The sequence below is a fragment of the Watersipora subatra genome, chromosome 3, assembly GCF_963576615.1.
Source record: "Watersipora subatra chromosome 3, tzWatSuba1.1, whole genome shotgun sequence".
Classification (NCBI taxonomy): Eukaryota; Metazoa; Bryozoa; class Gymnolaemata; order Cheilostomatida; family Watersiporidae; genus Watersipora; species Watersipora subatra.
The window spans coordinates 5,076,583-5,101,928 of NC_088710.1; the positions used below are offsets into that span (position 1 = coordinate 5,076,583).

General features: G+C 34.9%; 1 protein-coding gene across 1 annotated transcript in view; it reads right to left on the bottom strand.

Annotated features, from left to right (window-relative positions):
• Window positions 1–2,265: 2,265 nt before the first annotated feature.
• LOC137391314 (potassium voltage-gated channel subfamily H member 6-like) overlaps window positions 2,266–25,346 on the bottom strand; it is a 48,125-nt gene continuing 25,044 nt past the window's right edge. Inside the window, exons 8-16 of the mRNA XM_068077743.1 lie at window positions 24,123–24,287; window positions 21,535–21,728; window positions 18,053–18,137; window positions 14,895–14,939; window positions 10,721–10,957; window positions 8,177–8,283; window positions 6,839–6,880; window positions 5,387–5,583; window positions 2,266–3,080 (exon numbers count right to left, since the gene is read on the bottom strand). Of these exons, the coding sequence (XP_067933844.1) occupies window positions 2,912–3,080; window positions 5,387–5,583; window positions 6,839–6,880; window positions 8,177–8,283; window positions 10,721–10,957; window positions 14,895–14,939; window positions 18,053–18,137; window positions 21,535–21,728; window positions 24,123–24,287 (1,241 nt within the window). The 3' untranslated portion in view covers window positions 2,266–2,911. The remainder of the gene's footprint in view (window positions 3,081–5,386; window positions 5,584–6,838; window positions 6,881–8,176; window positions 8,284–10,720; window positions 10,958–14,894; window positions 14,940–18,052; window positions 18,138–21,534; window positions 21,729–24,122; window positions 24,288–25,346) is intronic.

A 25,346-nucleotide genomic window follows, 5' to 3' on the forward strand; every position in this document is an offset into this window, starting at 1 on the left:
TCATGAAGAAGAGAAAGAAAGCCTGAAACAAGTGGAATGGCTGGTAGTGTTAATTAAAGATAAAATGTTTAAAATCAAAACAAAAATATGTAAAAATTAGTTTTATTACTGCAAGGGTCACAAGACTAACTCTATATCTCTATTAGAATTTGTATCTATGTACCATCTGTCTCCCTTATCACTAAGGCTGCACTTAAAGCAATGTGACCATATGCATCACTTGTTATAAGCTTGTATTTTAGTTGTTTCTTACACAATGCATGTGTTTGTATGTTATATGCTATTACCTAAAGTATTTATCATTAAATTTTGGAGTTGTAAAATTATTTGAATGAAACACATTCTCATAATAGGATTTCCTTCAACATCCAATGATTTCTACACACTCAGCAAGTATCAAAGTTGGTTAACTTTATATGTTAAGGTTTGATTGTAATTTGAATACAACTGCACATACTCTGGCAAGTCTGATACAGAATGATGGTATACACAATATATAATGAGCAAATGAGCATTCATGAGCTTGGTGGGGACAATATAGCATATTGTACTAACTGCTCAGTAGCTTAAATCTGTGGGTCTGTTGGGCCATTGTTGTGAATCTCTGTCTGGCTTACGGGGTGGGGGTGTCACAAAGGTTATGTCATGTGTTGATGGTAATGCTGCTTTTAACTTGTTTTTAAAGGAAATAAAATGTCACGCATCTGTCTGTATTAGGTATGTAAAAGTTCTTTAGTCATTTTCCGCTACATAAAACTGCTTCACCTAGCCATAAGATATGGAGCCTTACAGTGCCTCGCGTTCCATTTTCTCAAACCGAGATGTTGAACTCAGTTGCTGTTCAAAAAACTCGGGCTGGATTTTAGATAAACTCGAGTTGTGTTACGCAAAATTAACCCGGGTTTGTAAAAAAAAAACAAAGTGAGTAATTTGGGTGTCTCATTTACAGAACTGCATTTGCACATTTTATATAAAATTTAATAATTGATTAATAATAATAATTTAAATATATATATACATGTACATATTTAAAATTATATATATTGGCGATATTTGCGCATATTTATTTATATAAATATAAAGAGACAAAAACAATTGTAGAATGTAAAAACCAAACTAAAAACAATATATGTGGGGCCGGGCCATTTCTTTTTCAAATGAAAAAAGGAGTTCTCTTTTTAGAACCTTGACAAGAAACTGAATGAACACCGGAAATGAACAAACATAAAAATTAGATCGAGGATGGTTAATGACGCACCAAAGAAAATTCCATATAAAAAATATAGCTAGAGAAATTAAAATGATGAGAACATTTGAGTTATTAGAGCGAGTTGGATTATTTCCAACTCGGAAACGGTAACTTGGGTTTTTCAACTTGCTTTCGAGCAGATTTTGCCGGTTTGCTGAAGCCAAGTTTTTCAAAATTGGATTATAACTTGTGCGTTGTAAACTCGAGTTTGTGGTAAAAGCACTAAGTTTTACAGTACATACATAGTTTAATTTCTATTAGCTAACGGGTGCCTGTCGGTGTACCATTGTTCGTTTAACCAGATATACGGTTATGCTACCGTAATACCAGTATATTGCACCTTATTTTTACAAACTCGAGTTTGTATATATAACCCGGTTTATCAACTTGGGTTGCTAACTTGAGGCACTCTAATCCGCCATAATAAGATCAGGCTGTTCCAGTTTACCAGTAGACCATCTTGGGTTGAAAGATTAGCTTAACCTGTTTATCTGGTTTAGCTTGTATGTACATGTATATATACATTAGCTTGTATGTATATATACATTAGCTTGTATGTATATATACATTAGCTTGTATGTATATATACATTAGCTTGTATGTATATATACATTAGCTTGTATTTATATATATTATATATATGTATATATATACATGTATATATATAAATATATATATACATGTATATATATATAAAGTTATATACATTTATATATATATATGTATATAACTTTTTTGTTGGCATTGGTAATCATCAATAAAGTGTTTTCTTTACCAAAAAAAGAAAGAAAAGGCAGACATTAGGAATTATTGAGTGAGATGAACAAATATGTTATAAAAGTTGTTAATCTAATAGCATTGCCGAGGAGTTGGAGTAGTCAATATTGAAGGTCATAGCTTGAAGACTTAGCTTATCAACTCGATGAATACCAACCTGTTATGTAACCGCTATATTTCAGGAGTTTAGCAAGACTTGTAATTATTTATACCAATATTTTATTGATGTATGTTTGTGTTATGCCAAAGTTAATTTATTTAAAAATTAACTCTTTAAATAGAGCGAATGACACCTAACTAGGCAGGGTAAAAAGAGGTCATATTATACTTGACCAAAGTAGAGAATAAACATGCAAAATATCTAAAATAATAGTAAAGACTCTCTGGACTAAGTAGAACTTTGGCATTTCTTCGTAACAGGAAAAAGAAAGACAGACTGAATATTGCAAAAAGTAATGAATTTTTCATTACACTTGCTTCAATAGTAGCCCCATTCAATGCATATATGCTATTGATAGTTTTGTATACAGATATACAAATTTAAACAATGCTTTATTAAAGAAAAAATGAAGACTTCTACCATCACAACCATTGAAGCTTATAATAAAAAAAAAACGTTCAACCCGTAAAAAAAGTTGTCAACACACCAAGCATTTCCAGAGAACTCCAATACCAAAAAATTGTCCGACGCGGATTACCTAAGCATCTGAAGTACGTATTGCACTCAAGGAGGGGTTTAGATAAGCAATGCTACTTTATGGGAACTTTGAGAGTGCTGCAGGTTATCTGTTTAATATGGACTACAAGCTTCTATTTACATATTGCTAATAAAACTTAATGCGAGTTCTGGAATTAATGGGAAGCGGAATAACTGTTGCAGGTGTGTTATGTTCTGATATTGTCATCTCCTAAGTGTATTGTAACATCAGGAATCTGTTGGAAATTGCTATTTGATGATGAATTGGTGTTGGGATTCTGTATATTCTGTTGCTTCAACATTCGTAAAATCAATGAGATATCAGTAGAAAGCCTCTGCTCCATCCGATCAAGTTGGCTAAAAATTACATAAGAAACATTAATCTAAACCATAGATGCTAAACTATGACAATGATTGTACAACTTCACAATTGAAGATCATCTATTTATGTAAAAAATTACATTCTCCTCGAATTTATTTTATTTAATAGTGTACACGTTGTTTGTGTCTGATCAAAATTGAAAACAATTCCAAATATTCTAGCTGTTTTGCTCATCATATTGATTTTGTTTTTGTGCTAATCCATTAGAGAAAGTAGAGATAACTCCACATTTGTTAATTTTTATAGCAGTTTCAAAGAGAGAACTCTTTATGTGGAAAAGATAAAATAAAGAACATTATCGTCTTATCACTATTTCATTTGAGATGAAACGTTCTGACAGAAATAAAGCTACATGGACTATTAATCAAAGCTATATAACGGAGCAAGGGCAGAACTTGTTCATTATCCTATCAGTGCTTATACTCCTTATAACCGTAAAACCTGTATTTGAATGCCATCATTATTTGAACTCCACCTCTATTTGAGCGCCACTATGGGAGAAGGGTTAAAAAATAGAGCGCCACAGCGTACAAATAAATGATTTATGATATATTAATGATGTAAAAGAGAAAGCATGGAGTGAGAGGTACATGTGGGTTACTAGAGAAAGCATGGAGTCAGATGTACATGTAGGTTACTAGAGAAAGCATCGAGTCAGAGGTACATGTAAGTTACTAGAGAAAGCATAGAGTCAGAGCTACATGTAAGTTACTAGAGAAAGCATAGAGTCAGAGGTACATGTAAGTTACTAGAGACAGCATGGAATCAGATGTACATGTAGGTTACTAGAGAAAGCATGGAGTCAGATGTACATGTAGGTTACTAGAGAAAGCATCAAGTCAGAGGTACATGTAAGTTACTAGAGAAAGCATGGAGTCAGAGATACATGTAAGTTACTAGAGAAAGCATAGAGTCAGATGTACATGTAGCTTGCTAGTGAAATCATGGAGTGAGAGGAAGATGTAGGTTACTAGAGAAAGCATGGAGTCAGATGTACATGTAGGTTACCAGAGGAAGCATGGAGTCAGATGTACACGTAGATTACTAGAGAAAGCATGGAGTCAGAGGTACATGTAAGTTACTAGAGAAAGCATAGAGTCAGATGTCCATGTAGGTTACTAAAGAAAGCATGGAGTCAGATGTACATGTAGGTTACTAGAGAAAGCATGGAGTCAGATGTGCACGTAGATTACTAGAGAAAGCATGGAGTCAGAGGTACATGTAAGTTACTAGAGAAAGCATAGAGTCAGATTTCCATGTAAGTTACTAGAGAAAGCATGGAGTCAGAGGTACATGTAAGTTACTAGAGAAAGCATAGAGTCGGATTTCCATGTAAGTTACTAGAGAAAGCATGGAGTCAGATGTCCATGTAGGTTACTAGAGAAAGCATCGAGTCAGATGCACATGTAGGTTGCTAGAGAAAGCATGGAGTCAGATGCACATCTAGGTTGCTAGAGAAAGCATGGAGTCAGATGCGCATGTAGGTTGCTAGAGAAAGCATGGAGTCAGATGCGCATGTAGGTTACTAGAGAAAGCATGGAGTCAGATGCGCATGTAGGTTGCTAGAGACAGCATAGAGTCAGAGGTACATGTAGGTTGCTAGAGAAAGCATGGAGTCAGATGTACATGTAGGTCACTAGAGAAAGCATGGAGTCAGATGCGCATGTAGGTCACTAGAGAAAGCATGGAGTCAGATGTACATGTAGGTCACTAGAGAAAGCATGGAGTCAGATGTACATGTAGGTCACTAGAGAAAGCATGGAGTCAGTCAGATGTACATGTAGGTTACTAGAGAAAGCATGGAGTCAGATGCGAATGTAGGTTACTAGGGGTATGCTGACTGCAATAGAGCTTGACCTATTAAATGTAGAAGAAAGTATGAGAATGTAAAGATCGATTTGAAGCATCAACTCCTCCGGCATCATATATATGAGATTTGAAGACTAAGCAAATGAGCTCTTGTAGATGGAAATTCTGCTCAATAGAACTATTCAATGTATTGCACGCAATTGGCTCAAAAAATTAAACTTTTATTCAAGCTTACATTTTGTAATTTTATTGAATGCAAATGTGAATTAAGAATATGGCCAACCAAAAATCCTGTCAGCTACAAGTCAAGGGCATAAGACATGAAAAATGTATTAACAAGTGATATAGGAAGTACTTCAACTAGGTCAAACAGCTACACTCTCTTTTTAAAAATTCGTTTGTGCCATTTAATTTTTCCTAATAGTAGTAAAGATATCTGTGATAAAAACATTCTGAAATATTAAATTCTTACAAACTAAGAGTATTGAGTCGTCCTTCCAACTCAAATGCACTTGGTTCTCGAGAGGCAGAAGAGCTGCGCCGAGCTCTCTCATCTACATGCGTCAAAGAGTTAGTGTCAGAAGGTATAGTAAGGTTTGTTGATATTGTTTGATTACTCTGGTCACATTGTATGGACGGAAGCCCTCCGGAAGCACCCGCAACATTTGGCTACAAATCATATCTAGACTGTAATTATTGCCACAAAGTTATTAAAAAGAAACCTGATTTGGGATAGATTGTATATTGACACATCGGTTTAACTCTTTCACTACCACAAGCCTCGTAGTACGGCAAAGCGATTGCGTATGGCCAAGAGTCACATGGTGTGGCTTCTTATAAAAACATTTCTGATTAGTGAGTAGCTCATTCATTAGCCTGTCGTATCTGTACTTAGTCGAAAAGAAATATTTATCTGCATGTGCTGAGCCAATAGAAAGTATGTTTACAACCCATCCTAAGCACAGTTTCATATAAAAAAAACTTCATTTTCTTATCGCAATTTTTTCTCTGCATTGACCAATCGTGTTAGACGTATTACAGCTGCAAGGGTTTCACTAATTCAAGATCCATGGACTTTGAGTGATTTATATTGAACAATAGTACTACTGAGAGTGATTATTGTATTTTTTGCAGTAATAATATTGAGGAATCGTACGGCTCAAACATGCTCTCAGTTGTAGCAAAAATGGCGAAAAAAGTATTCGCGCTCACTCCGCAACACATTTGTGGCATTTTGTTCTGCCATTAGCTGATGTAAAATTTGATCTGAACTGATCAACTTGGTATCAAAACATTTTTATAGACCTTGTGGTTCAAAAGTTATGACCATTTATATGCGCCCCTGCTGAATATTAGGTTTTTTCTGAACATGTAATTATGTTCCGGTAAAAAACTAATTTGGTAGGGAAAGAGTTAAAGATTAGGAAAGTTTGCTAGCAAATCGTGCATGAGTATTGAGTAAACAGCAGCGATCTTTCAAGCAGCACTAAAATAAGCTGGCAAGACTCGAATATCGCCGTCAAGCTCTGCATTATGGCTTGCTCACAAGCTAAAAAGCTTCAAGGGTGAAACATGCTACCAACTCAGTAAGACAGATGCAAGCAGAAGAGTAGTAGTAACTCATTGATCAATCATGAGTAAAAGAAAAGCATAGGTCCATTGCACTCTCTAGTATATAAATTAATTACATATCTACAACTTTGTGAAAGTTCAGTAAGGAGAATCAAGAGGAGATTACTCTCCAAAGAATAAGCGAAACTGTTATGAGCTTGTTATAATTTACACCAGAAACTTCATCTGTCATGCTCTATTGAAACCAAAGCCACTTGAAAGAAACTCAATCACCATCTTTGACATGCAATGACCACAGCTGAGATAAGGATCAAGTTACAATGACATATAACGAAGAGCATTTCATCCCTACCAGACAAGCACCAACCATACTATCCGCTGATGCTTTTATCATCTACAACCAGCAGTAAAACAGTAAAAGCGATGGAACAAATATGGTCTTTGAGTTTGAGACAAGTGCTTCCAATGATGCATTGACGCATTTCATTCTCAAACAGACTTTTTGAATGATGTTTATGGATAAGATACATGGAAGCAAATGTAAAGTATTGTTAGTGTAAATGAAAGCCTCTTCCACTCAATGTAAGTAACACAAATGATCTTGCGCGCGTCAAGTTGTTAATATATTGTGGGTTTATCTATTGTTAGACACAAGCAATGAAGTAATCATGAAACTATGTCTAAAGGCTTGGCCAATGATCAGTACCATATCTCATATTTTAAGAGATCTGATATTCTGAAGCAGTTTTGATAAGAAAACCTTAAAGGTTGACTTGCAACAAAGTTCACATTACAGTTATTTGGTATCAAAAGATTCGCCATGTCTTACTCTGTTGTGTTGTAGGTGCCAAATATGTGGAAATGTGATTACAAGCTCTTAAAAGCTCAAAAACGAACAGTTAATCGCCGTCATCATGAAACTGCCGTAGACAATACGACATTTGCACCAACAACATAGCAGAGTAAGACATGGTGAATTCTTTGATACCAAATAACTGTAATGTGAACTTTGTTGCAAGTCAACCTTTAAAGAATATGCTCAAGTTGAAAAGTTACAGACTTAAAAACTTGACAGTGTGCTGAGCGAAATCAGGGCGAGTCAAGAAGCACCTTGCGCAGTGTGTTACAAGCGGGCAAGCCGTGAGTGCAGTGAAATGCAACCAGCCAGTGCTTTACTGAAAAAATAAAAGAAGGTGCATAGCTGCAATACTAATAGCACTGCACCACTCATGCTATAGTACCTCTATTTCACCAGTGGAGTTGTCTACTCGCATTGAGTCACAAGACAATTCTCTAGCGTGCTCAGAGAGAGTGATTTCAGACTGTGAGATCAAAACAATCTTTGTAAGACAGCGGATAGAGCTATACATGTTTTCTCAACAAAATGGCTAGCTTTAGTTCCAGGCAAGCGCAGTTGTTTTTCTACTGCTGAAAGCACAACTTTATGTGTGGTAGATTTATGGCTGTGCTAGTGACTACTGGATGGATCAGCTCACATCACAAACAATACGATTTAGTTCATTACATTGGTTAGTGAAGTTTTAAAAAGCTAACAAATATGCCTCTGAACTTTACAAAAATCAAATAGCTGCGCCCTACTCAGTGCTATAAAAAGGTTTCAAATAAGTTTTTTCCGATTACAAGCCTCAAAACTAGGCCTTTACAAACTGAAGACATTGTAATATCTCACTGTAGAAAGATGACCAGATAGTAAACCTTCTGACTCTTCATCCGCCTTGTTCTTGACCTTAATCGATCGGACTCCACTCATGAGCGCCTGGCCCATCGGTCCAAGTCCTGCAAGAATGCTTACTGTTTTCAAGATCAAATACTTATCAACAAGTTTCCTTGCAGTTATTTGATTTTATTAGAAAACTTTCTACTGAAACCGTAGTACGTCTAAAATAGAGCCACATACATCCATAGCACATAGTTGACCAGACTCCAGCAAAGAAGAAAAGAAATAAGGTGCATAGCTATAAGCAAAGTTGTTTTTAATTAAGTTTATAATGATAATAATAATGATGAAAACAGTTTACATGGATGTGTTAGCAAAGAATACTGGAGTCTTATGAGCTCGGTGAAGGATGAGCTTTCGGTGGTCTTTATAAAAATGCAGCAACTATAGCCTAAGATTGTCATTTTGAAGTTCCTAATACTCTACATCTAAAACACTTAGGCTAGGCAAGCAGCATTTCTAAGTAGTTAGGTAGTTACAACTAGGAGGCTAGATCTGATGAAAATAACAAGACCGTTGCTCGCGGAGTTAAAACATCAATTGGGAAGACAACTCTCAGTATATACATTTATTTACTATTCAATGAGAAGTCAGCTAATAAATACTGTGACGAAGTTTTGGAGTAGACAAAAGAAGATGACAACCCTGCCTTGATGGTCGGGGCGCAACCACTGAGCGAGCACCTATCAGTATATGACAAGGTTTAGCAGCTTACTGGGCTAGCATAGCTGACATGCAAGGCAAACCAGGAACCCTGGGCTGACATAACAGCACAAAAAGCAATATTTTCAAATAGATTTTTTGGTCAAAAATAATAAATGAGCTGTTAATTTTGTATTTCATCTGTAAACAACTCTCAAACACTTTTATGGAACGCAACGACCACCGGTTCTATTGCTAAATAGAATTGGTTCTCAGTATAAATTAGTACTGTTCTTAATAACACTGCAGTCGCATACATTTGCTATGATTGTATTATCTTCTGAAGTTACCTTGAAGAACACGGGCTCAATTATAATTTTTTTATTGATTTTCATTTTTGGGAAGCCTTTTGGTGTTGAAACAAAGACTGCTAATGAGAGCTGTTGTCATGGTTACGTTTTTGCCAATTCTGTCATAATCTAGATTACATGTATATCTCTTAGTTTCTACACATAGACTCACAGTCTATCATTTGTAGCTAAGATAATTGCCTAGTAAAGGACAGCATTCAAAGGTAGGCATCGAGACCGCAAGTGATTTAAGCATTGCCAAAGCTTGCGATGGAACAGCAGCATAAAGGTGCAGATGTTTGGCAGCACTCGGGGGTCATAACAGAACAAAAGAAAAGACTTTAAAAGATTAAAAACAGAAAATGAAATTTTTTTCAGGTTGAAGTGTTTTGCTTAGAATTATACTATAAGACATATTACAATCACCTGCTTATGCATATTCTACTTTTAAACTATATATAAATATAACCTGTAAGATATTTTCCAATTTCCAATAGGTTTTGCCGGCAGCTTTGTGACCCACCCATATTACCAAAAAAGCTGATAGATAATTTGTAAGAAAAAACTATGAGAAGTTTAAATGCTGCAGCAAGCTTACAGTACATGTAATTGGTTTAGGTAGCCTCCAAAGAAACCCAAATACATGAGAAAGTAACTCACCTCCCTCAAGCCCTGTAAAACATGTGTTGTGTACGTAAATTCGTTGACAGCTGACAGCTACCGCAGGCGTCTAGTCTTGCTATCATACACTTATACAAAGTTGATTATGTACAGAGCTGTTTGTATCATTACATATACTTATAGAATTATGGTTTGAAAACCTATTGTTTGAAATGAAAACTTTTGTTTGGAATGAAATTTATGTCAATAAAGTAACGTATATATAAAACCGTTAATGGTTTTTCAAAAATTGTATCTAAGATCTGCTACAGGGCCTCGTAGGAGAGGGTTTTATTCAGCCAGCCAAAGATTAGATTTAAGTGAAAGCAGAGATTCTTGATGCAAATTAGAAAAAAAACATTCTAGCCAGCTGACAGCTTGTTTCAATTCAATCCACTAAGTTGGCTGGCAATGAAACTTGTAAATGATTATACAACTATAAAACTGTTAGCTAATTAATGAGCAGCATGGGCATAGGTTGATCTGTATAGGTTTTTATATTTCATCACATCAGCCCCATTTGTTTTCATATGGCATCTTCAACTGATTTCATATGTTCTTTGATATAATTTTCACATTTGTATTAAAGTTGAAAGTGATTTATTACATTCAATGCATCGGTTTAATTAGCAACTCAAAGTGAACGATTGTAGTGTTGCTTAAACTACCTTCCTTTATAGATTGAGAGAACCGTGACTTCAAGTAACTATTTTGAGGGAGAAAATAAGCCACATAAATTAATTTTGTTAGTATCTATGGAATCGCATTTTTAAATATCTCGTTAGCTTTAAAGGGAGCAAAGATAAGTGATAGCCAAAATTTAGGGCTAGGAGTAGAGACTCACTGAGTCGGGAGGACTGCAACTTTGGAGACATGCCAGGAGAAGAGTCTCTAAAATTAAGACCAAGAGGTGTGACATCCTGCCCAGCTCTGGCCGGTGTAAATTCAAGTATACCCACACCGCTGTGTCTCTTCTCTTCACTATCTCCCAAGCTTCTCAGTTTGGCAGAAGCACTTTGTTTAGGCAGTGGATGTACTGTGCATGTCTTAGGGTTCTTGTCACATGTACAAATTTTCTTTTCTGTATAAATGGTACGAGCAAGAACTTTACCAAATCAATTTGAAACCAATTCAATGCTTTAAGCGTAACAAAATGATTTCGTAATGAACTAGACAATTTGTTTCTTTATAAATGCTGCCTTACTATAGAGCTAAGAAACAAAACGTTATACATGCAAAAGTTTGCTGCTTGTACCTAGAACAATACAAGACATATTCACAGGCAATTTTACAACTCATATCACGGGTGATGGGAAACCACAGACAAGCAGGAAGCATGTCAACGTCTGCCGGAAAAGACACGTGCTGTGATCTGAACATAAAGAAACTATATGTATTGCCTCTGTTTACTAAAATACTTATATAACATACGAGAGTCTTTCACTGGAACAGCTAGGGGAGAAAATAAAAGCAACATAACTTGAAGCTTTTGGCAGAATCAATAAAGAAGATTTGCAAGCTAAAACATCAAATCTTAAAATCGGAGGAATACTACGAGGGAGGATGACAACATCGAGTTTAAATCAGCTCTCAGGTGAACGTAACTAAAGATGACTGTTTTTACTCTTGCCTCTTTCACAAATAAATTTAAATAATTTATATGAAAGCCAAATTTTTTATAAATTCTCATAATGCGTGTAAAAAGCTAGTTGTTTCTTTAGTGCAACATCTTAAAAACATTGCAAAGAAAATCATCTTTTTAATTCCTACTTCGATTTCTACCGACTTATTTTAAAATGCAAGGAGAGCAAAGGTCATCAAGTCATCTGAATATAAATGTATGACAGCAGGTGTGAAAGAATTAGTTTTTAAACAAGCCATCAGAATAAAAACAGTCTAAAAGAAAAATAATATGGAGAGTGAGATATAAGGGGCTGCCATTTGAAGGAGAATAGATTGCCAGCATATTAAAGATTTAGGGGGACTAGAGCCCTTCTATTAATAGGTTCCCTCAGCTTATAAACATGTACAGACAATTTCTAATTACAGTCAACTCCACAAAACTTTTTTCAACAAATGTGGAGAGATCCAAGCAAACATTTGACTATACAACTAAAATGTTTTTTAACATTTAAAGGTTTTTTCAACACTGACATTTTGAGAAAATAACTGAAACTGAAAGCTTGAATTAAAAAAGTAATCAATGCAAAAATAACAAAAAAAGACAAGATTAGCTAAGCTAATTTAAACTCAACCTAGTTTAAGCTAAAATATGTTCTGTTAGATATCTCTATGACAAGCTTTATTTTATATATATATATATATATATACTCTATGACAAGTTTTATTTTGTATGTATATATCTCTATGACAAGCTCTATTTTATATATATATATATCTATGACAAGCTTTATTTTATATATATATATATCTCTCTATGACAAGCTTTATTTTATATATATATATATCTATGACAAGCTTTATTTTATATATATATATATATATATATATATCTCTATGACAAGCTTTATCTACTATACAAACGGCAATCGTTGTCTGTGTGATTGATTGATTGTCCGCCTTATAGAGCGGTCTTTCCTTTTATCGTCGTACGAATTTCGGTCGTACGAAGCGAACTGAATTAATATGTGTAGTAACGGTAAATAAATTATAGAGCGGTCTTTCTTTTTCCATTCGGTCGAACGAAGCCAACCGAAATAATATGAGTACTAATTATCGTATTTTCGTAATATCGTAATTTCGTAATATGGACTATTAGCCGCTACTTTTCTCTGACGATTTGAGCCAAACGGCTTATATAAAGGTGTGGCGATTCTGTTGTTTTTCTTTCACCGCTCGGGCGCATTAACCGAAATCCCCGGTTAGCACGCTTTTTAAACGGCAAATTTTCTGCCGTGTTAAAAAGCACCTTTCCTGAGTTCTGCGGCCTATACAAAGGTGTCTATACAGCTATACAAATGTACTATTCATTAAATAAAATAAATTAACGAGTAGTTATTTACATGCAATTAATATTTACTGCCAACGTGTACCGAGAAGGTCACGTAAACGTTTGTTTCTTGGAGCCACTGGAAAAACGCATTTCTCACCTACTAAATTTCCACATCAAAAAGGTAAGTGTTTCTTATACGATGTTGTATTGTCTATGAATTGCCACATCTCCACTACTTAATAACGTTGGATTTGCCGCTGTTCGTGATAGTGGGTCATGTTCATTTCCTTCAGCAGCCGAGTTACTAATTTTTTCCAGCTACGAGTAGGCCTACTGTAACTTACTATTACAGAACTTTCACGAGTACTCCGAGGGTTGCGATACGCTATTGTGAAAAGAAAGAGAGCAGCTGCTATCGACTTACTGTCACCCTGCATCAGCCATGACCAGCTATACGTCGCCTGCTCAAAAGTAGGCACACGCCGAAAACTGTTTCTTCATACGCCCGACAGAAAAACCAAAAATGTTGTCTATCCGCAAGTGTTGCGTTGAACTAAGGGAGAGAGAGAGAAAGGGAGAGAAAGGGAGAGAGAGGGAGAGCGAGGAGGAGAGGGGGGGAGAGAGAGAGGGAGAGGAAAAGGGAGGGAGAGAGAGGGAGAGAGAGAGAGGGAAGAGGGAGGGAGAGAGAGGGGAGAGAGAGGGAGAGAGAGAGGGAGAGAAGGGGAGAGAGAGGGAGAGCGAGAGAGGAGGGAAGAGGGAGGGAGAGGGGAGAGAGAGAGGGAGAGAGAGAGGGAGAGAAGGGGAGAGAGAGCAAGGAGGAGAGGGGGGGGGGAGAAAGAGAGGGAGAGAGAGAGGGAGAGGGGGAAGAGGGAGGGAGAGAGAGGGGAGAGAGGGAGAGATGGAGAGAGGGAGATGTAACTGCATATTTGGAGTTGTTTTACAGTATGAAAGCCAACTCTCAATAAACCTTATGCTGCCCGTGAATCTGCTCCTGTAGACGGGTAATGCAGCTAGTTTTATATATATCTCTATGACAAGCTTTATTTTATATATATATATATCTCTATGACAAGCTTTATTTTATATATATATATATCTCTATGACAAGCTTTATTTTATATATATATATATCTCTATGACAAGCTTTATTTTATATATATATCTCTATCACAAGCTCTATTTTCTATATACTAACTATATATATATATATAGTTAGTATATATATATATATATATATATATATATAGAAAATAGAGCTTGTGATATATATATATATACATATATATAGAAAATAGAGCTTGTGATAGAGACATATACATAGAAAATAAAACTTGTCATAGAGATATATATATATCTCTATGACAAGTTTTATTTTCTATGTATATGTCTCTATCACAAGCTCTATTTTCTATATATATATATATATCACAAGCTCTATTTTCGCATTGGCAAGCCTACACTTCCATTTGCGTATCTCCAAAATTAAGTTACAATAAAAACTTGTTTTTATCGATTATTTCTTTATTAATTGAACTTTTTACACCTCATTTCTTACATCTATTTATAACACATTTTTATTGCTATCTGTAATTACCTGTACTATTTATTAATTATTTATTGTAGCTAATTTACAATATGTTTTCGCGCCACTATTTATTTCAGCATGCAATGGTTTTAACATGTGAAGCTATTCTCGACAAATAAATTCATATGTAGAATATAAATTCATATTCCAATGTTGCTGTATTGGCAGTAATAATAACAATAATGATAATATTAACTATCACAGTCCTAATAATAATAATATTAATGATCCTAATTAATAAAATTAATTCGGATCATTAATTAATGATTAATTAATTAATTAAAAAATATATATGTAAATAAAATCAAAATTTATAAGCTGAGGAACATTTAAATAGTTTATAAGGAACATCATGTTGTAGTTTATTTCCTTGTTAATCTACCGTAATAAAGATATGTCACAGTATGCCCTCTGCAGTGCAACTGCAACCTATAGCAGATGATTGCAAAGGATCACCTTGCACATGCCAGATTCACTCACCGCTATCAATACAACTACATTGGTAGTTGTCTTCTTCTAGTGGGTCTGGAATAACCACAACAAACTATTCAGATAGAACAATAAATAATGCACTTTCAAAGGATAATTTGAATTTTTTTCAAAATCAAGGTAGAAACAAAATGCTGCATCATCCACAATGCTACCACAGGTTGTTTTGTGAAGCCATTATTTTTCAGCTATTGATAAAACATAATAATGAAGGTATGACATGAAGGCAAAAATCTGCGACACTCAGATGCAATGAGTTGAGCTAAAATACTAAAGGTTGGAAAGAAAAACACCAAGAAATGTCCTCTGGCAATGTACTTATCATTTCATACCAGCTAAAGGCTTCCAAAATGATTTCGTAAAATTTCTATATATAAACAAAAGTCTGCCAATCATATGATACTATAAGGCCTCACTTTCACCTGATCATGTAATGCTGAATGAGAAGAGGTGAAAAGTTTATCTATTTCTGTTATGCTTAACTGACCATGGTTAGGTTTATAGTCATTCTCATGAAACTAGCATGGAAACCCTGCATGGTCTAAAGCTAACCGATGAATACCTTGCCAGCTGTGACAAACTCTTAACAGTACATGTGGTGGATATAAACCAAGACACCAAAGACATGAAACAAGCGATCCTATATTTTCGTGCTCACTTAACTTTTGCAAAAGATAAATTAAAATTTATCTCACAAAGAACACATAAACAACTTCTTAAAGCCATCTATTTCTGACGACATGCGGTAATTCTATAGTTATTACTGTTTTGGCTCAGTCTTACCTGGTAAGAATCCCTGAGCTTCTAAAGGCAATTGCTAATACAAACACCAGTGAAATGCCACCAAAGCATGAACTATCTGATCCTGTCAGCTTGTTTAGGTTAAAACCTCCCCCTTAACGTGTGAGGATAACTCACACAACATGTGAGGATAACTCTCACAACATGTGAGGATAAGTCTCACAACCAGTGGGAATAACTCTCACAACAAGAGAAGATATGAAGAGGTAGGAGAGCATAAACAATAGGTGACTATGATGTATGAGATCAAGGCTATTGCTTGCTAAATAAGGCTGCCAGAGAAACAGCTTTTAAATACAATGAGGCTGCCAGAGAAACAGCATTTAGACACAAGGCAAGAATGCGATATGAAGTTTTTAAAACTGTACTACAACGTTATACTTGTGATAAAGATAATAGTAATAACATACTAATCATTTTACCTTTTACAATAGTATAATATAGTTATATCACATATGTTAATATACTGATGATGATGATAATAGTAATAATAATAATAATATTTAAACATTTGGTGAATAGGCTCAAAGTTTGTTAAACTTGAGTACAAGTTTTATGTTTTACAATATAATTCAAGATGCTTAGCTGATGCATATACTAAAACTTTACAAAATAAACAAAACACTGCAATATGGAATCAGGTAAAACAATTGAAAAGCTCATGAAATAGTAGAATTTAATTAAAACTTATTAAATTTGCAAAGATAGAAGCGCATTACCCATCCCTCAGCAACGTTATTGTCTGTGTTGAAGCCAGTTAAAGCAATAATAAGTTCACTGTTGTGGCATCATATAACAGAGAAAGCCAGGCCGTTATGTGTATGTGCGTGTGTGCGTGCGTGCGTGCGTGTATATAGTACACAGTAGTTTCAACACAGGCAAATTTAAAAAGAACAAATTTTCAATGTAATTCTTGAGAAACTACTTAATTAATTAAATTAATTAATTTAAATGCATAAAATAAAAACCCATGAAAAGTGACAAATGGTGCTTTCACTCAGTATCTGTTTAGATTCTAGACAAACTTTTTGAAATAAAATATTAGTCTGTCTTCACCTTTCTTTTTACAACCTTTACTTTGCATATACACGCTATACAAGCGATGACTTTATTATAAAAAGTGGTACAAAATAATTACTTGAAAAAATTATTTGCCCAAAGAATCTTTTTTAGCCATACGTCTTAATTTCAGCCATGCCAGGTTAGTACTATGTAAAAATTAGCGGATAACAATATGTGTTACTGATATCATTGTGGTAATCTGATCGTCATGCAAAGGGAATAATATTAAACTAGCCATCTTGGGCATATATATATAGATTATATTATATTATATATAATAATTATATTATATATATTATATTATAATATATGTAATATAATATATATAATATACATGTATGTATATATAACATATATATTATATATGTATTATTATATATATATAATTATATATATATATAGATTTGATATTACTATAGTATCAAAATGTGTTAAATACCACAGGGAAAAAGGTATGTTAATAGTACCCAAAACTTTGTCACCAGACTTTTGTCCATAACTGTATAGACTTTTAGTGTTTAATGTGAGATTTTCACCAACCCTATATCTGAAAGTTATTGTGTTCAGTTTATTGTACTATGTCTAAAATATAAATGCTGACTTCTTTTAGACCATCTTCAGAGATGTGGGTTAACGTAACAGGATGTTGACGTAACAGGATATTAACGTAACAGGATGTTAACGTAACAGTATGTTAATGTAACATAATGTTAATGTAATACGATGTTAACGTAACAGGTTGTTAATGTAACAGGTTGTTAGTGTAACAGAATGTCAATGTAACAGGATTTTAATGTGTAACAGGATGTTTGACGTTACTGAGCAGGATCAAATAGATTGTTAGAGTTTTTAAATAAATGAAAAACAAAGCTGCTCCTATACATGAATTGGCTAAACTGCTTCATAGATTGAGAGAAAGAGTGAGCGAAAGGTGAAAGGTTTTATGCCCAAACAAGCTGATGATGGACCGCGCATTACTCGAGAAGCAATAGGTAACAGGAAAATGAAAATCTCACCAGAGAGAATGTTGTCTTGTTCTTTGTAAACAATTCAAAGAGATAAATATATCTGATGAAAAAGCATCACAGAATAACAATCCTAGAAGTCTGCATTTTAAAATTCTGTTTGCACCATAGCATGTTAAACAAATTAATACAAGTCACAAATTAATTGTAATTAATTAATTATACATCCAAAAATAATCGTACCAGAGTAAAAACCTACAATTGAGAGTAAACCTTACAGCTTATCAAGTCAATACGCACACAACAGAAAGTTGATAATACCTGCTAGCTTTTTAAATAACATTTTCCAACGACTTCTGCCAGAGTTTCCAAACTCATCGTCTGGGTCTCCAATGGTAAGCTCCTCCTACCAGCACAAATTTAACAAACTACGTCAGTATCATCAAATTCAATGACAAAACTGACTTCAGAGCATGCTTAAAATGGTTAGTCGTCTCCCCATTATAAACAGCAAGTTTTTAAAAGATTAATACATTCATAAATAAAGTCATCCAATAGCAAGAGATAAAGTGTTAAAATTAGCTAGCCCGGCACAGCAATTAGTTGTACTCTACACGCATCTCTCACTCAGGCAGCACTTTCTGGCTCGTGCCTGTATTTTAGCAAGAACTACCATTAACCCTGAACAACTTTCTAAGCATCAAGTACCATTGTAGAGTGACACTAGACAACATGTCCGCCATAAAGGATTGGCGAGTGAGTTGTCGCAGAAGGCTCAGATTTACTCGAGCAAATGAGATCTTTAACGTCAGACCTTATTTTGTTACTATTTCTTGTGTTTACCTTGAAATGTAAATCAAGAGAGCAAATAATGAAAAATGATTCCGTTATTTGCTTTTGTTGAAAAACTTTCTTATGAAAATTCAAATGTTGACTGCAAATTTTAAGAGTAACGTCTAGCGTGAATGTGCTGGTATTAATTGAGAGACAATATATAGGTGTGAATGAAATGGAAACGTAGGACAACATATTCAATAGTTAAATTACCAGAAATGTGGCGTCTGATATGTTTGAACACGAGTGTAATCAAACTCACGCTATAGCCAGAGTTTAGTTGCCTAAAGTCAATATCTAAAAGCTGACTTCAAAGGATGAGTTTCGATTAAATCTCAGATGTGTGCTGAAAGTTTATCCCTTTCTTTATATTTGATTACAAAACACTAGTATTGCAACATAACTTCAATGCAACATGACAATTTTTAATTATGTCGCAAGTGTATAACTCGTGTCATCTCGGGTGGAGAAGTGAAAGAAGATATCATAAAAAGGAAAGGATGAAAACGACAGGAAGAAAGAATTAAAGACAGCCACATATATGCATGATGAAGTGAAGATAAATTCATGCCTTCATTTGCAGTTTCAAAAACCTTTAAATCACAAATATTGGTCTACGCAAAAGTAGTCTATGCATGACATTTAATGCTGCTTTTTGACTGAAATACCAGCACCGAGTGGAAAATGGCTGACAAATCTTTATCCTAAATTTATTTGTAAACAAAACAAAACTTTTCTGTCAGGTTAAAGTGTTAGAAATAAAGGTTTTAATTTTCTGCATTTATTCCAAATCGCTCTTTTGCTGAATTACATAAGCTAAGAGTTTAGCTTTGATCTCTAGCGTAAAATTGCTGTTGCGTCTTTCTTGTTCTATCGCCTTTTATGTAGAGCTTCATAAAATTTAACTTATTATATTGTAGTATGTTTACTTTATATGTTATAACATGCCACAGAGTTTACCTAAACTGGTGAACTTGCTTAACTAACACAAGTAGATCGCGACTCTCTCAAAAGTGGAACAAAGCTCTTTTGCTATAAACAAACAGTTTGGAAGTTAATAAATCTCTAAACCTTAAAGTAGAGTTAAAATGCTTAATAATCAAAATAAACTATGAATACAATTAGATCTGCTCACTGATTCGGTATATGTAATATAATGTATATGTAATATATGTACATTATATTACATATGCGGTATATTCGGTATATGTAATATAATCAGGGTAAAACAATAGTGGATAGTTAGACATGATTATAAACAACACCAATCACAGTGAATCACATATTTGTTTTTCAGTAATCACTTTTGATCATGTGAAGCGGCAATCGTAATAACGACAAGTATGAGCAGGTGGACAGCCCTACAAGTAAGAACAAGTGGCCAGCATGGCATGCAAATACATAGAGCTGTCGGGTGCAATACATACCGTTAGACATTCCTAGTAAATTAGTTTTTAGGCAAATTATTAGCAGGAATACAACTACGAGCATGCATTGAAGCACTAGTGAGACACAGTATTATGTTAAAAAACATTTATCAAACTGCAAAATATCAACTAGGCAATGCTAACACAGTATGCGGTGTGGAGGGGACAACCAGTAGTTATACTGAGTCTGTAACATATGATACATAGGGAGGCTAACAGCAGCCACTATTTATTGCATACTGTAAAACCTCTATTTGAACATCCAGGCGCTCTATTTTTCAACCCTTCTCTTATAGTGAGGGTCAAATAGAGGTGGCTTTCAAATAAAGGTAGCGTTCACTTAGAGGTTTTGCGGTAGGTATGAAGTTATTATCAGCTCGCAAAATAATTTCTTACAGAATGTTTTAGAAATCAACTTGTTCTGTTGCAGCGGGAAAGATTGAGTCTTGTCATATTATTGAGCATCTTATTTGGATAGAAAAACATTTTTGGAGCGTCATGTCGTGTACTGACGATCTGGTGTCTGCCAGTTTGAGCACACACAGAGTGTTAATGAAATAGAGGTGAGGTATGCATTTTGTTCGTAATCATGGTTGAAAACTGAGTTTGGTTAGCCAAAAGAAATAGGCAGGAAAATATGCTGCAGAACACAAGCTAAGACATTTTAACCAGCAAGATATAATCTTTGTAAAAAAATAGATTCATGTCATTCGTATGACTTCCTTTAATTTCATTGTGATCCTCACCCCCTCCCCCTCCCAACTTCCTCCCCCTCACCCCTTTTCCGCCCCACGTAATATTTTTTCACTTAGCAGTATAGCCAGCTGTTTGCTAATTGCACCTCCCGCGTTTTTTCTATCAACTGTAATATACAACTTAGCTGCTGGAGATACCGGTGTTTGATGATTAGTGCACGCAATATCTTGTACAAAAGACCCAAGTTTTTTGGAAACTCAACAGCCATTTGATAATCAGTCAATAATGTATAATATTTTAGTCCCAGATGATTTTACCAAATACACGTAATAGTATTGGTAAAATTGGGTAAAATCATGCGTATATGAAAATTCTCAGGCTACAAGTTTTCTCACATGCTGAAGAGTTGAAATAAAATTATAGATACAGTAGTCTAATTGAACACAAAGTGTGAAAGTAGTAATTTATTAACATTGTTTACATGCAAACAAAGGTTAAGTATCAAGGTCAAACGAAGGTTAAGTATCAAGGTCAAAAAAAGGTTAAGTAGCAAGGTCAAACAAAGGTTAAGTATCAAGTTGGAAAACTTGTGGAAAATGATATGGAAACATTAGATTAAATCACTGTAAAAACCTGCTATATTGCAGCTTTTGTAAACCGGTTTCAATTGGACTCGCCACTCTGGTCAAATAAAATCTTTACAAGAAACATCAAATTTTGGACCTTTGCAAAACATAATTATTCAATTAAAACCTATCATTAATGCATAACTGTACAATGAGGTGGCCAGGTCTACAGTTTTTTCCATATATATACACTAGCAACAGCTTTTGTTTTATAACTTACATCTCTGAGGTTGAACGTGACTTCCAGATTTCTCTCAAATGTTTCTGCAAACTCAGGATACATTTCAAGAACTTCTATAAGGTCTTCTCTGAGAATTTTGTGTAAGTCACAGTAGGTGAGGGCTCTGACATTGCAGCTTGACTTTCCCACTGTCTTATATCTGCATATGTGCTCTCCGAACACATCACCTTTGCCTAGAGAGACACGAGTGTGTACATAAATAGACTGTTTATAAAGACAAGTGCAGTGAATGAAAGCAGTTTACGGTGAGCAGACGGGTTCCCATTTGCAGAAGACCAATAAAGATACATTGTCACAAGATCAGCTTGCGGAGTTGTTTTTCCCTTTCATTCATCAACTTATCATGCACTATGTTTCCATGACGCCGTTGTGTCATCCGCAAGATGGAACGGCAAGAAACCGCAAGTCAATCGAGTTTTGTAACTGGAAAATTGTTACCGAACGTTACTTGTTTGATGAAAATGGAAAATGCCCTTGCAGATGGTGCGGTGTAAAATGCCCTTGCAAGCTATTCAATTTTAAACATTTTTCACATTTCGGCCGTTCTTATTTTGAATTGAGCAGTTCCAAATGTGCCGCTATGACCTCTATGACCATCGACCTAAAATTCCTTATTCTTTTTAACAAAGCATCCGTGTTAATCCGCCTCACGCGAATGTCCATTGAGACACCCGTCACACGTTAACTGAATGTGCACACAACTTCAAATCAGCATAATCCACACAATGGAAATACATATAGCGGTGATGAACTTCTCCCGAAACAGCTCTTCTGAAAACACTAGACATATATAGCTATAGCTATATAGCTATATAGCTATATATAGCTATATATAGCTGTATAGCTATATATATAGCTAACGAATGTTTATTGAATTGAATTAAAAGCAAACATAGACAAAAACCAAATCGTAACAATCAAGTAAAAAATAAGTATACAAAAGGAACTTTAATGTAGAAAAACTGTTGCTAAGCAACTGTTACAAATAGAGTTTTTTCAAAGGTTGACTTGCAACAAAATTCACATTACAGTTTTTTGGTATCAAAGGGCTCACCATGGTTTACTCTGCTGTGTTGTAGGTGCAAAATATGTGGAAATGTGATTACAAGCTCTCAAAAGCTCAAAAATGAACAGTTAATCGCAGCCATCATGAACTTGTCATAGGTTGGAATCCATCCCCAAAACAGCTCAAATGGGACATAGTTGAACGCGATGTGCTTCTGTTTACACTTTCATGTAACCTCATTTGTCGAAACACTCTCACAAATATACTTCACGCATTCAATAAAACCATGTCTATTGTCCTTACGCGTCTATTTTATCGTCATTGTAATGCTGTCACTTTCAGCACTGATATCTTATAACCTACCGTGAAAACTCGTTTAATTTTTTTAACCTTAGCTCGAAAGAGTGCATATCATCCTCTGATAAACATGAGGAGCCTGTTGGTCACCTGTGATAGTCGAAAAATGCTGCAGAAATTGTTCGCGCCATTTGGCAAGAAATATGGGTCACAAATATGGGTCACATGAAACAAAACAAAACCGAAACTCCGACACACCGATAAGTCACAGAAACAAAACTGTAAAGTAGTGAGCATCTATATTCGATGCGGGCTTTTCTGTAGAACCTGCAGTGTTTGTCATAAACTAGTGCTACGAGATGGTTTATATTGAGCCCTTCATTGTCAAAACAATAACCACGTCGAGTTGAGTATACGTCAAAATAAAGGAATTCTAACCTACGGCGTTTTCATGATGGCTGCGATTAACTGTTCGTTTTTCAGCTTTTAAAAGCTTGTAATCACATTTCCACATATTTTGTTCCTACGACACAGCAGAGTAAGACATGGTAAATCTTTTGATACCAAATAAATGTAATGTGAATTTTGTTGTAAGTCAACCTTTAACATTCAGCATATGAGCATATGCATACTATGGGAGCTTGTCAATTAGTCCATTAAATTCATTTTTAACACAAGAAAAGTATTCAAATATGCAGAAGCTTGACTAAACTAAATTTATTTTCAAGTGATACGGAAGATGTAAACTTACAGACATCACATAGCCTGTGATACCACAAAGAGTGTATTCTTCCATTGACAGCTAGTGATTCTAACACTGGATTATTTGAAATCTTAGGCTGCATAACGTTTTCTTAATAATCCTTTTTAGAAGATAATATACCATGTTATGCATAAGAATACAATAACTACTTTGTGTAACCCAAACAAGTTATAAAGAATTAGCAAGTATTTATTGGCGGACGAAGAGAGTATTTTTAGGTGTTGAAGAAACATAAAATATCACATTAAAATTCACAAAATTATTAAAAAAGCAACTCAACTTGTTATCAAATCGTATTACTGAGTTTGGCAACCAACAAATTTTTAGTGGCCAAACTCTTTGCATAGAAACTTGGATGGTTGAATGTTCACCCCAATTGTAAGTGGAGAGAGGATAACTCCGACAAAATTACTGCGCTCTCCACACGTACAGCTAAGTATTTGGTCTTTGCGCAACACAAAACTTCAATACAAATAAGTAAACTTCTCAAAAAACAGTTACCTAATATGGCCATGACAAGGTCTTCCCTCAGTATTTCAATTGAGCCTCTTGAGATAAAATAGAGGGCATTAAGCACATCACCTCGGTGTACCAAAGTGTCACCAGGAGGCACATGGGTTGTGTGAAACTTCATTGATAAGGCCCTGAGACAACCAGGGCTAGCACCTGCAATTTTAACAGACCACTTATAGGTTTAGGTTCATAATATTATCTGCTCACAAAATCAATTTTTTTAATATGTCAGCCAAATTACAGGAAATTAATGACTCCAAATGTATAGCTTCAATGATGTAAAGCAGAGCTTTGCTACAACAGCTTTCTTTGTTTGATTTTCTTGTTACTGTCAATGCAATCAGACTTGAGGTCAGTACAAGATAGTATGAAACCATGTTGCTAAAGAAGTAACAAGCAAATTGATGTTAGACACTGGCCGGTCCACTCTATAGAATAAGGTTAGACACTGGCCAGTCCACTCTATAGAATAAGGTTAGACAGTGGCCGGTCCACTCTATAGAATAAGGTTAGACAGTGGCCGGTTCACTCTATAAAATAAAATTAAATAGAGACCTTTAAAAGCTGAAAATAATAATTATTATTTTCAGATAGGTTGAACTGAGTCTTCCACAGAGATATTCTATGAACATAGTTAACAGACCGAACTTAGAAGCAATATTCTAGGTCAGGTCGATGCCCTGTCTGTCTAATAGGTTGCTCAGTAAATATTAAACACAGTCTTTGCATGTTTCGAATGAGTTTGGAGTTGAAGCAACTCCAAATCATATAAAGGGTAAAATACGAATGCATTTGACGCCATTTTTCTTCGCTAACTTTGTGTAAAGGCATTCGCTGTTATAAAGCGAAACTACTTTAACGAATTTTGACTTGAAAAATATATCACAAATCTTGGACAGATCTATATATCGTGCAGAAATGGACTCGTTGAAATGGTTGGGTGCCAATTCGTTGGCAGTGAGCAACTCCAAACCTATTTGAAGCATGGAAATATGTGATATATACAGTTGCACTATATATATGTAGCGTGTGATCATGCAGCTGAATAGTCATTAAAAAGGGGGGCGGGCAGGCCACCGCTGCCAACCAAAGTTTTAAACTTTACTTTTTTTTAACTTTTCTAGTTGCTTGTTAGAACATGTTTAAATTTTACATATATTTATACTATTCATGTTTTTGCTACACACTGGATGCGTTATTTTCGAAACTGCT